Raw genomic sequence first — 14,001 nt, 5'->3', positions numbered from 1 at the left:
CAGAAAGAGAAAGAGAATACCAAGTGGCACTGTGACAGTGACCAGCCATTCAAATACTTATCATACCTAGGTCTGCTTCTGAGTGTCATTGCAGCTGATTTGTTAAACAGTCCGGTCCTTTTCATTTAACACACTGTGTAGATAGTTGTTTATTCATGTTAGGTGATGTTTTCATTTTTTACTGAAGGATATCAGACAAAGAGTATCAAATGATTAATGAAAACTGGGAACCAATTTGATATTAGATGGCACCTCCACATTGCAAGTATGTTTTTGAATGCCAGAGTTTGATTGGACAGTCAGATACGCATGATCTTATGAGGTGAAGATGTTTAATGGTTCATATGTACAGTATGTCAGTATTGAGCTGAACTGAACGTAATTTCATTGTGGTAGATGTGAGTACATTGCTGCCCTCTAGTGGCCATCTCACTCAGAAACACAACCACTCAAATCAACCTGATAGTGGAAACTATCCCTGGGATGTCTGGAGGGGTTTGATTTTAGATCTTTTGAATGATCCAGTAATTCAGTCTTGCCCAAGGCCAGCCAAAGAGGCCCAGGTGACCCAGTGTGGGTTTTTCCAGTGTTGTATATTGAGATACATGTCAAGAGGCTCCTATTGCATGAAGCTATTGTATGTTGGATGGTCAACGTTGAATAATACATGAATTGGTAAATGAATCCCTGATCAATTATGCTAGAACAGTCTGGAAAGCTGATTAGGATTCTATGGTCAGCTCATCCAAGCCGAAATGCAAGATCTAGAGCTGTTGTTAGAAATCACATCCCAAGGATTTTATGTCTATAAATTAATCCTCAACATAAATAAAGGGCTTTAAAGAACTTTACATTTCCTTTGTATGTTGTAACATATTTAGATGTTTTAAAAAATGTGTCTATTAATGGCTCAGTGGTAATGGTATTAATGGCCCAGGGTTGAGGAGGGCATTTGATCTAAAGTTGCTCCCAGACATCTGACATGTAGAGAGATATGATCTGGATAAGAGGTATATGAATAAATATAATGCCTATTTACCAGTTTGTTTTTACATGCCCATACAGAGTCAGGGCAACATCTCTGAAAAGAACTCGAACTGACTTCAATATGCTATTATAAATATAATAATACACTCATAAAGGATATCTAATACAAAATGGGGACTGCAGTGTTTTGTCTGCAGTCTGTGGGTTAGAGAGAGAGAGAGGGAGAGAGAGATGTTGTATGGATCTGACTGTGTTTGAACAGATGTGTTATTTCTGTTTCATAGTGGGCAGAGTCCTGAAACGTCAGAGCGGAATTTCCTCCAGAAAGCCCAGATGCTGGAAACATACGGTGTGGATCCTCATCCGTGCAAGGTGACAAGTTGTCTCTCTCAAACACTCACATCCCACTCACTCACGCACTGTAGTCGACCCTCATATTGACACATCGAACTCTTCTTCGTAGTTTTGTGTAACGATCGCTTATCTTTGGAAATCGTGAGCTTGCAGGAGCCAGCTCCTCTCTTATTTGCTGGTTGGCTGTTATTAGGGCCATACTTGTTCATTCAGAGAGGGAGTTAAGTGTCTCTGTTATTCTAAAATATATTTTTTGACAGGACGTGTCTGGAAACCCAGCCTTTCTCGCCTTCACCCCATTTGGCTTTGTTGTGCTTCAGGGAAACAGGAGAGTACATTTTCTCAAATGGTGAGCGAAGCAGGATTTCCTGTTTACTGTTTTTCCTTCTTGATATTCAGTATTTCTCCTTTCAGCACAAACACGCGCACACACACACACACACACACACACACAGACACACACACAAACTTCACTCCATAAGGACAATAGAAGGTGAAATGATGACTCATTCATTCGGAGAGACAAAAGGCTACGTCTGAATCCCTGTATAAACAAATCACAGCTGGTTCTATTATATTGTACGTTATAGATCCAGTCAGTGGGGCCCGGCCATCTGGCTCTCTATGGGCTGTCTGAGCAGACAGGTGTCCAATTATGTCTCATCAGCTCAACCTGAGTCCAACCTGCCATGCCTGCTTAGTCACCTGGGCACCAACTGTTTGTGCACCAAATGCACTCAAAGTGGACAGGGACAAGCCGCACCTTGTTACACAGTCTTGTTCTCTCTGCATGCAGTACCTTGGCTGCTTTATTCATAGCCAAGTCGGCTTTGGGTCATATGCTTATCTAGGCAAAGGGCTCAGAGAACCACTGCTCTTAGAACATTCTACAAATTGACCAGATTTAAGCTCCTGTCAGTAGATAAACAGGCTTGCACTCATCAGGACTATTATACACATAGATTTCTTTAGTGGGAGGATTGGGAAATTGAGAAGATCAAATATATTCCATTTTTGATCTTCCTAATTTTTGGTGTCCAGCTACTCATTATCCGGTAAGTCTCTTTCTCACAGAGAAGCGAATTTAGTTGGTTTGAGTGAAGCTGCTACAGGTGTTCCAAGACTAATTAAGCCAGAAGCTGCATTTTCCTCACTGGCAGTATGAGAATCAATACGAGAGAAAATGTTTCTGTTGAAGCGTGCTCTTCATCTCACTCTAATCATAAGCACATAACTGTCTAACGGTCAGTGAACAGTTAAACAACATGAAATTTAAAAGATTTAAAAGATTTAAGTGAGCCCGCCCATGCAGCCATACCCAAATCAGTTCTCTTAAGCTCACAGCTGGGGTTTGAACCTTGAATCCCAGATGCAGGACACAGGATTGAAGTCCATACTCTAACACTCCTGTAGAAGAAATAATTGCACAGAAAGGGCCCACAGAGTTACCAGTGGGGTTTTTATTTTATCTCTTGTCTAGCATAGTAAGAAAATCTCAAACATATTCCTCACTGATATGAAAGGCTAGAATGAGACTAAAGGCTAGAATAAGACTGCTCCTCCTAACAGTGTAAGTTTTTCCTGACTGGAATCTGTATGTCTTGCGCTGCATTTGTTTGTTTGTGTTAGTCCTAAAATGCAGAGCAGCAAACAGCTCCACTCCCAAGTGTACCTCTGCCATGAATCAGTGTTCTGTCGGAGTAACATGGAGCACCAATGCGGCTTGTGTGATCTGCTGGCAGTTTTGATGAATATTTAAAGACATCACGGCTTTTCGTATACGTGGTATCACACTTACTCTCATTCTCTCACTCTTTTCTCTTTCTCTCTCTCTCTCTCTCTCTCTCTCCTTCTCTTGGACAGGAGCGAGGTGACCAAACTGAAGTTCGAAGGAAAGACATTCCATATATATGCAAATCAGAAAGAGGTTAGATCATGAATTATGAATGAATCAGCTGCTGGTGACTAAAACTACTGATCCCATGATAGCACTACCTGTAGACTGTTTGAATACTGCAATCTACTAGCTCTGTGTAAATATGCATTTTTTGTTTTGGCTCACCAATGGTTAGGACAAGAAGATTATCTTGACGTACTTTGCACCGACGCCTGAGGCATGTAAGCACTTATGGAAGTGTGGTGTGGAGAACCAAGCCTTCTACAAGTGAGTTTTTCTTTCAAAAACTGCTTCGAGGTTCTTCCACTTCAATTCACATATGCATTTCTCTCCCCACTAACAAATACAGTAGAGAGTAGTACTGAATTGCAAAAGTTCACTTGTCATTTTTTGTCCGAGGCTTCTAATTAAAGCCAGATTTCTTTGCAGCAGGACTTCTTGGTCTAATGGCTAGAGACGGTTCTTGTTCCAAAAACACTGATACTATTGCTTTCTCTTGACGTTGGAATGACAGAAAAACTGTATTGCAGAAGTTGGTGCCCTATAGGAAGTTCTGCATAGGGACGTGCCCCTTTTTCACATCTTCTTGGAACTTCAGCTCTTTACCGTTTAGATTAAGCTCAGGGACAGAAATGTTTAATAGTTGGCCTCGTAGAATTTGATTTATGTCATAACATAATCAGTATCTCATTTACTAGTGTGTCATATCTGAAAACTGATTCTGGAATGTTTTTGCTGATACTTCACCTCAGAGAGGGGAGTCATCTAATGGAGGAGGCGCGTGGAGGCGTGTGTCTGAGGTGACCTTTCTGTGAGGAATAGGAGAGGGGGAGAGAGAGAGAGAGAGAGAGAGAGAGAGAGAGAGAGAAATACTGGAGAGCTTCTGTAGGGTGAAGAGCAAAGCTGTTTCAGACATGACAGATAGTATATACCCTCTCTCCTTTCACCTTGGGGAGGTGTGTTAAAAGCAGGCCCCCACCACCACAATGACAACCACACACACACACACACACACACACACACACATACACACAGATACTTACGGCGGCATGGGGCAGCCTGTATCATAATGGATGAGCGGAGAGGTTGAAGGTTTCTGAGCAGAGAATGTGTTTTATCATGAGTGCTCAGGTGCAGCAGGGACCTGCAGCAAGAAGAAGGCTGGAGGAGGGAGGTAGGGAGGGAGAGAGAGTGAGAAAACGCAGAGACAGCTCAGCATGAGCTGAGGGATAAATGGTTTTTGGACAGTAAATCATGATGCTGTCTTTGTGGAAAGGTTTTAGTGTATTGAGTAGAGGTAGTAGGAGTGAGGCTTGTTTTGGAAGTCAGGGGCTGTCCAATCATTACTACGAAGCATAACGCACATATACACATAAATATTCTCCTTACATGCACACCCACACACACATACACACACTCACACACACACACACACACACACACACACACACACACACACACACACATTCACAAACACACAGATGCACAGACACACACACAGAACTATCATCCATTCCCTAGCAGACACACTCCCAGGTAGATATTTTTAGGTCTTTAATCAAATAAATCTTATTATTCCTTATTCATATTCCCAAAGATGATAATATCCATTCTAATGCCTTTCTCATAAATGAAAATTAAACTTCTCCTCTGGCAGTTGTAGAGCTGTGAGAAACTCTAGTGCGCTGAATAAGCCTCAGTCTAGTGCAGGGTTGGTACATCCAGGCTTCCTGCAGTCACAGGCTCCTGTGTGGAGGGAGGGGGAATGCATAATTGAAAGGCTGGGTGTTTGTTTCCAGTGACGGAATGGAGTTTGTTTGAAAACAGATTTTGTGCCTGACTGATAAGAACCCAGGAACAAAGTGTTCCCCAGAGATCCGTCCTGTCCTGTACTAAGAGCTAGAGCACCAGAATTTACATCTCTGTAGACTGAAGTGTGCAGATGGAGGTACACAGAAAGAGTAAAATGATAGAATAAATAAATAGTAAAAAAAAAAAAATTGGAAACATTCTACAGTATTTAAAAAGTAAGAAAAGTAATTCACCTTGTGCTACAAGACTTGAGTTCAGCATCTAAAATAGCACACAGGCTGAGACATAAAGACAGATGGAACAATAGTTCAGAAATACACATTATTATGAGCTGGGGATGCTGTGCATTTAAAAGTTGGAGGTAAATTGTTGAGGAGTGAGCAAAGACTTTTCTGCTTCAGAAAAGGAAAGTACAAGTGGATGTCAAATGTGTGTGAATGAAAAATTACTGTGGACTCATCTCCATTATAACTGTTATCTGCCGCCCCTTATCTGTTCAAGAGGGTATCTGTTATTGTTGGTGTTTTTGTCATTGTTTTCCTATGACTCAGCGAAAGATGTTTCATTTTGTAATAAATTGTTTGTTTGTTTTTTTCCTGATGTGTTTACTTCCTGGTTCTCTGATTTCCTGACATATTTCAAATGTTTAGTGTTTATAAATTATTATTCTCTTTTTAAAACCCACTGCATTCTGTCTCCTCTGTTGCTCAGGTTGGAGAAGTCGAGTCAGGTGCGCACAGTGTCCAGCAGCAACCTGTTTTTCAAGGGCAGTCGTTTCCGCTACAGGTGAGATCTGACAGCTGTGAAAAGGTCAATGCAGATAGAGGACAGCTGTAGAGAAATGAAGAAGCCTTTCAAGAAGGAATCAACCTGACTTACCTCCCCCACCACACACACACACAGACACACACACATACATACACACGTACACACATACACACACATACACACACTTGCACACACACACACACGCACACACACACACACACACTCACACACACACACACACATACACACACACATACATACACACACGCACACACATACACAGAGGCCTTGTCCTGGTTTGAATCTAGTCTCAGTACCTCAGTACCATGCCAGTACACAGGGAATTTAACATATAAATCTGTTACAATTGTGACTGATATTTTCAGACAATTTTGAATTTAATTTATTTTTCTTAAAATACTGAAGTTTGCGTAGTGAGGTTCACAGAAAGCAAAAAGTAAAATGACAGGATAAGTAAAGAGAGAAATAAAATGTGTCTTATAGAACAGAAATAATCTTAATCTTAACAGAAATACATCTTGAAACCTTTCAAAAAAATCTCAAAGCTGATGATTAGAAAGTCTAAATAAAGTGCCATTTTAAGGCAGATTGTTCGGGTCATAATATTTGCTGGTTTTGTTTTGTTGTGGCTATAATGTTTGACAGTTTAGAGGATTTAAGTGAGACCTCTTGCTACATGTTCCCCTTCTTCTCAGTAGGAGGTCAAATAGAGGGTGGTCAGGATTGAGCATCTCACTCATGAAACTGTCCTCATAAATAAATAAAGGACTTTTACGTTTGCTATGCAATAGTAAGTGACTCATAAAAGTGAATAATACAAAACAGACTGAAAATAGAGAAGGTACTTTTCTTTTTGTGCTTAGTAGTGGCTCTTTTGAAAGAGCAGTTTGTCTGTCCCGTGGGTCTCGGAGGCGAGTAAATTGAGTTTGAGAGAGGAGTGAAGAAGGTTAATCTAATCTCGGCACTAATCTTGGACTTGTGCAGAAGAGTATGGCCATCACTCACTGGCAGTCTGGACTTCATCTGCTCTCATCAGTTCAGTGGAAATGCCCAGAGGCTGATGGGACTCTTTGCGGAGCCAGTTTGCTTGTGTTAAATTAACTCTGAAGGGTGTTCACTGGAACACTTTTTAGTGTTTATAATTTACACTCATTAAAATAAATACAATTAAAGCAGTGCTCATAAATCAGTGGCTTCTCATAATTGCAGCAATGTGAGCAGTAGTGACTGTAAAACACCTGAAATTTTGCATACTCAGATTTGCTGTGTAATAGCAGGCATTAGTGAGAATATGTAGTACAGTTGATGCCAACATTAAAATAAACCCACTGTGATTTTTCTCCGATTACAGCGGACGGGTCGCTAAAGAGGTGATGGAACAGAGTGCAAAAATCAAACGAGATCCACCCGAAATACACAGGTACTGTTATGTGTGTGTTCGTGCGTGCGTGAGTGTGAGTGTGTTCGTTAAATTCTGTATATACTGGAATTTGTTGATGTAGTGTGTAGAGTGTGTTGTACTATATGGTCTGTCATGTACTGATGCATGTTTTCTCTGCGTGTGTGTATGTATGTCCTCAGAGCTGGCCTGGTGCCCAGCAGGAGCTGTCCATCCATCACTCATGGTCCAAGGCTCAGCAGCGTGCCACGGACCCGCAGGAGAGCAGTCCACATATCCATCATGGAAGGTGAGACTCTTTTACAATCCCTGAGCAGCCCTTGGAGCAAATTTCTCTCTCTCTCTCTCTCTCTCTCTCTCCCTCTCTCTCTAACACTTAAACAATCTTGCTCTCCCAGGAGCAAGCTTCACACAGAATCTGTTACTTCATTAAGAGATGCCTGGACCAAACACGGCAAGACCCAGGCTACTCTCACAGAAGCCACTCTGAACCGATGATGTTGCCTTTCAGATGTACTGTCTGTCCCAACATGTTCATTCCACACATTGTGTGCTACTGCTCCTGAATCCAGCGCCTTCAGGAAGAATTTACACACTTTTTTGCATTATCGACTGAATGCAAATTAGAAATAAAAAACTGCAATCAATCATTCATCACTCAAGTATTCAGACCCTTTATTCAGTGGCCTTTAGGTCCTTTGGCAGCAGTTACACCTGTGAGTCTTCTTTGCTTTACTTCTACCAACTTTGCACACCTGGATTTGGAAAGTTTCTCCCATTTTTCCTTTCAGATCTTGCTGAACTGCAATGTTCCTGCCACCACCATGCTTCACTCTGTGTTGTATTAGTTGTATTAGGTGGTGAGAGGTGCCTGGTTTCTGTTAGACATGGCAGTTGGCATGCAGCCCAAAGAGTTCAATTTTTATCTCTTCAGACCAGAGAATCTTTTTCGTCATGCTCTCAGAGTCCATAAAGTGCTATTTGGCAAATTCGGGGTGGGCTGTCATCTGTCTTTTGCTCAGGACTGGCTTCTGTCTTATATAGACAGGTGTGTGCCTCTCTGTATCATGGTCCAGTGATTTTGCCACAGGTGGACTACGGTCAAGTTCTGGTAGACGTCACAAGGTTGACCAAAAGAAACAGGATGCATCTGAGCTCAGTTTGAAGTGTCACAATAAAGGGTCTGAATACTTATGCAAAAAAGAGATTTCAGTTTTTTAAGTTTTATTAAATTTGCGAAAATTTATTTCTAAAAATGTATTATTTCTAAAAGTGTGTTTTCACTTTGTCATTATGGGGTATTGTTTGTTGATTAAATTAAGTCGATAATACAAGGAAGCGCAGAGAAATGAAAGGGGTCTGAATACTTTCTCTGAAAGAAGTATAAATGTTTTCTGCCACATTACCATGATGATCACTTAAATCACTGCTCATCTATCAAACCAGAGTGTGTGGTCTTAAACTAAAGTGTCTAGCAATGGCCCTTCACAGTCGTTATTGTGGTAGCTGTGCGTTCCACATAGAGAACAGCTGGATGCAATACATCTCAAAACCCAAGGTCAGGGGAAGAGTAGATGCGGCATGGAGAAGCAGTTGTGGAACACGTTCACGTACACTTTGATGCAGTATTGATTATGCCGCCTCCATTACTTTTCTGACTGAAAAGGGGTCTCTATAGAGCAACACACATGAGACTAGACAGTTTTCACAGAATGATTAACTGCATAACTGAACCTTGTCTTAAGTACTGCTCTTGGTTTGTGTGTAATACAGTTCTGTTTTAGTGTGTTGTGCACTTAAAATTTCAAAACATCTCATAATTATCTGCAAAAGAAGAACACAAGACTATAATTTTAATATGGAGGTGATACTGAGTGGCTGTTGGGAATCCTTGCTAAGGAACTCCTTCACTTTTTCCACATTGGTAGTGTGTATACACATACACACACACACACACACACACACACACACACACACTGTAACTTGAGCATGGCTCTCTCAACAGTGAGAGGAGTGGAGTGCCAGGTGTCTGTGTCAGTCAGACCACTCTATTTCAGTTTCTCTCTCTCTCTCTCCCCCTCTGCTATAAATGTTATGGACAAGCAAGTTAGCCACTAGCAAGGGTATACCCCACCCATTCCACCTGCCCTCAGCCTACACCTCTAAACCTCCTGATCACTGAGACTCTACACCAGTAGCACCATCTCAGAAACAAAATCAACAGCTGACACAGCCAGACAAACAGACATACTACTACGGTGGAGTAGATGGGGTTTGCTCTTCACCTGCTCTGCAATAGGCTAGATCCATGTCTCCATGTGTACTGTCAGGTTTTGGGTCAGGTAGATCTGATGTGGAGAGATAAGAGATTGAGAAGATGGTGATGGAGTTTTGAAAGGCAGTGCTGCTGAGAGAGGCTGAGGGAGAGGTCTGCGTTTCCCATGTGCTGACACCGTGTCTTTAAGGAGTATTAATACCCCTTTTCTGAAAATAGTCAGGGCCTTCCTCTCCTTGTATGTCACTTGCGGTGTGAGGCGGGGCAGGTGCTGGGTGGGGCTTGGTGTTGTGTGTGAGGACCGTGGCTGAGCAAGAGGACACTGTCTCCTGCTTCTTTTTTATGCTCACTGCCTATAGCACCTGGAACCACAGCCCTGCTAAAGCTAGAAGGGACCACTACCTGAACACATTTACACACACACACACACACACACATACACATACACACACAAAAGCATACACATACACTCACGAGCGCTAAGGATCCAGACCAGTGCGAAGAAGGTTTGCTCTTTAAGGCCGTCACCATGGTGAAGTGCCTGATCCGCATTACCACGCGGGTGAACGTGCACCTGCGTATGATCAACCACTGTTATCGGGATGTGAAAGTGCGTGTGCTGAGTCTTGGGCCTCGTATGCTAGGCAAAGCTCTGGGTGTCCTGCCACTTTACCCAGCTCTGGCTGCACACCAGGAGCAGGCTGGGGCATCTTCTCTATCTGCCAAACCGATCAGTACAGCCTATATGCCGCCTAGCACCCCCACAGGTAAAGCCCTGTGTGTGTGTGTGTGTGTGTGTGTGTGTGTGTGTGTGTGTGGTGTGTGGTGTGTGTGTGTGTGTGCACGTGTGTGTGGTGTGTGCGTGCATGTGTTACAGTACATGTCAAACATGATGAGCATCTTAAATCACATGCTGACCATTAAATCTGACAGAATGGTGAACGCTGGTGCACCTCACCATGTCTTTGCTTTAAATGATTGATGTTCACAGGCTGGGAGAGAAAAGCCTTTGATATCCTTTCTTTAAGCTTGGATTCTGAAGTAAAGACACTTGTTTGAAATCTTTGGATTGCTTTGCTTTGCTTTGTTTTGAGTCCGACGTCCCCTCATGTAGCTTTTATTTTAAAATCTTTTTTCTTTTTTCAGGTTTAAAGAATTTTGTTTGTTTATGTGAGTGGTTTTGGTCAGTCATATCAGACATTTGTGGTCAGTGAGGCAGAACATTTGGCATTTGATACGTTGCTGTTGTTGTTGTTTATCATGGATTTTGAAAAATTAAGGCTGACTGACAATATTCTGAATATTTTGCAGAAGTAGTGCAAAAAGTATTTTTTGCATTGTACCATTAAAACATGTAGAAGTTTTGTAATAGCATTTAGTACTCTGCTGTGCTAGTTAGCAAGCTACTTAGCATTTGCCCAAAATGACCTGAGATAAATGGTGCTTTTGAAATTTCTGTCAGCTCCAGTAAACCAATCATAATTCCTGTCTGCGTTTTGCTCTTTTGGAGGCCATTTTAATGTTGTGAATGAGGGGCTCAAGCATAAGCAATAATAACATGCTATTTTGTGAGGAGATGAAATCCAAATCCTCTCTTCATCAGAATGACGGTATTAAATGTCTGCAAGGACTCTCACAGGAATCCTCAACTCAGCGAAAGCTCATATTTTTCACCCTCTCTGCTGTGTCCACTTCGCATTCTTGAGCAAAAAGGGCATGCAAAGTTATGTGTGGATTATTTACGTTTTAATATGCTGTGGATGTCCAAAAAACCCTTTGCTGCTCTGATAACCCAGGACTGTGTGCGCTAGTTTACAGTAGCCACATACTCTTCTAGAGAGTTCTGTTGTAATTTCTGGTCAGTTGATTATTATTTTGTTGATTTTTTTAAAGTCCATGTTGTGATTGGACAATTAAGAACTCCTCTCTGTAGCCTACATTCCAGTATTTAATGAGTTCCAACAGATAATGTGATGATTAAATTTGATTTGTTGATGCTGAGTGTTGATAATTTGTACTGAACTGCTAATTGTTAAACCAAGCTCTGTCAATTAACAACTTGAAGATCAGAGTTGTTTAGGCTGAGAGTAGAAACCACCGTGTCTGTCGGAGGAGTAAATAAGATCAGGGATGAAGTGCTTTCTCTCCACATTAGCGCCTCCCTTTCCCAAGGTCAGATCAAATCGCTCCCTTCAAGTTCTCTTAACTGTGGGGCATCTGTGATCAGGTTTCTGATAGCAGTCCAGCACTGGCAGTCCACACCTTTCTGTTTTAGACCTCTTATCTTTGAAATCGAATTGTTCAGTCAAAGTAAAAAATGTCTTGTCAAATAAAATTGTCTCTGTAGCAACTGTGTGTGATTTATCAGGATTTGCTATGGTTTAAGAGAGTGGACGTTCGTCTTTTGAATGAAAAACTTTTGTGCTTCTTTCTCTTGCTGTATTCTGTTAAAAGGCACACGGTTCCCTATCAAATGAATTTATAACTGCACTTAATGTTTATGACTGCTTTAACCCACTCTGCTATAGAGATATCAGCTTTTAGCACATTTTCAATGACAGAAATGTTGTCATTTGCGCAGTTCCACTCTTTTCAAAATAATTCAGAATTTAAATTGTTACTTCTCATTTTTTGTTCTCTTCTTCTCTCTCACTTGCTTTCCCTTTCCTGTCCAGGCTTGGAGTCCCTGCGTGACAGCGCCCACTCCACACCTGTGCGCTCCGTTTCCCACGGCGAATCTTTCATACCGCGCTCCCGTAGCCAGGCAACGGACGCTAGCGATGGGGCAGCAGTAATTTCGGATGAGACCTACAGCCCCTCAGACAGCGTGCTGCCCACCCCTGTGGCCGACCATAGCTTGGAGCTCGCCGTCTCGCGCCAGATTAACGGCGCCCCCTGCAGCATCGAGGAGGAGATTGAGCCGGAGGCCGGTACGCCCTCGGCGGGCGAGGCGGGAGATTTGGGAGCGGACGGTCGAGCGTCGGGCCCCGCGGCAGGCTCGGGCGGGGCTACGGCGCTCAGCGAAGCGGAACAGGTGAATAAGTTTGTTTTAAGTGTCCTCCGTCTGCTTCTTGTGACCATTGGACTCCTTTTTGTTTTGCTCCTCCTCCTCATCATCCTCACTGAGTCCGACCTTGACGTTGCATTCTTACGTGATATCCGTCAGACCCCCGAGTTTGAACAGTTCCATTACGAATACTTTTGTCCCCTCAGGCGATGGTTTGCCTGCAAGCTTCGTTGGGTGGGCGGGCTGCTCATTAACAAGTGAAGTATGAGGCGGTACTGTTCGTAGGCCTGTTCGTACGGGGGAACTTGACAAGACGATTAAACGCAACGGAGAGATGGAGGGCGTGGCGACGTCCCCAAAAACATGAACCCAGCTTCTCTCATGCCACCACTGCTGAAGCGCCCTGGACCACCAGGCCAGGAGCGACCTCCTCTCCTCCTCCTCCATTTTCAGGGTTTGTTTTTTGCTACGTTTTTTTTTTTTTTTCCTTTTTTTTTTGCTCCCCTCTCCTGTTTGCGTTTTTTACGTCTTCCCCCTTTGATCTTTTTTTCGGTTTATTTTTATAAAGACAAAAGACATTTTTCCATGGTTTTTTTTTCCTTCCCTTTTTTTTGGAATTTCGGGTCATTTCAGGTATTTTATTTTTACAGAAACGAATTAAGAACAAAGAAAGAAATCTACATAAGACTTCAAAGAAACCGATGAACACTCTGCTCCTTAATAAGGATGATAATATTTTATTGCAACAAAAGGAAGTTGCCTTCATTTACTTATTTATTGCATTTAACATTAATAATAATTATGTTTTTTGTAAGCAAATGTGAAGGGTAGAGAACAGGAAAGCCACAAAGCTTGTTGGTGCAGTAAAGTAAAACGAAGAGTGTGTGTGAAGTGAAGCCTAGTGTACAACCAAGGCCTTTAGGTTCGTAAATCTTAACCGTCCATCTTTTCAACGTTAACCAGACGGCTAAATGTAAGCTGCTCTATGCGAAAACTCCAAATATGAGGAAACCATTGATCAGATCTGCTTTGAGAGTGAAATTGTACACAGTGAGAGATTGTGCAAGTTGTTTGAAAAGAGGAATATTAACAGAAAGATTGCTGAGGGGGAAACCTTGCTTCAGTAAAAGCTCTCGGTCTTGTGAGAGCAATTGTTTTGTATTTGGTGATTGATTTGAGAATTGACTCATGTTTTTTAGGACTATAATTATGTTTAAGCGGTAGAAAGCTGTGAAGTAGAATTCGAATTGTTAAAAAAATATGATTAAAGATATGCTGAAGTGAACCAGTAACAATGGTGAAACGTCATGTGATTCAGTAGTATCAGTATGTTAGAGAAACTGTCATGGCTGACCTCATAAAACCACCTAGAATCCATAGATCCAGTCTAGCTAGATGTGCAATATTGTAAAATTATGGGGATTTTTCTTGTTTAGTTTTTTTGTTTTGTTTGTTTTTTAAACAGATACATAAAAGAATAT

The 14,001-nt window shown here is 41.9% G+C and overlaps 1 protein-coding gene across 1 annotated transcript in view; it reads left to right on the top strand.

Annotated features, from left to right (window-relative positions):
• frmd5a (FERM domain containing 5a) overlaps positions 1–12,781 on the top strand; it is an 88,039-nt gene extending 75,258 nt beyond the window's left edge. The window contains exons 7-14 of the mRNA XM_030766239.1: positions 1,272–1,359; positions 1,602–1,690; positions 3,205–3,268; positions 3,414–3,505; positions 5,762–5,836; positions 7,191–7,259; positions 7,421–7,527; positions 12,189–12,781. Of these exons, the coding sequence (XP_030622099.1) occupies positions 1,272–1,359; positions 1,602–1,690; positions 3,205–3,268; positions 3,414–3,505; positions 5,762–5,836; positions 7,191–7,259; positions 7,421–7,527; positions 12,189–12,781 (1,177 nt within the window). The remainder of the gene's footprint in view (positions 1–1,271; positions 1,360–1,601; positions 1,691–3,204; positions 3,269–3,413; positions 3,506–5,761; positions 5,837–7,190; positions 7,260–7,420; positions 7,528–12,188) is intronic.
• The last annotated feature ends 1,220 nt before the right edge of the window (positions 12,782–14,001 follow it).

This window comes from Chanos chanos, chromosome 2, assembly GCF_902362185.1.
Source record: "Chanos chanos chromosome 2, fChaCha1.1, whole genome shotgun sequence".
Classification (NCBI taxonomy): Eukaryota; Metazoa; Chordata; class Actinopteri; order Gonorynchiformes; family Chanidae; genus Chanos; species Chanos chanos.
The sequence above is the reverse complement of the archived record's forward strand: the minus strand, read 5'-3'. Positions and strand labels throughout refer to the sequence as shown.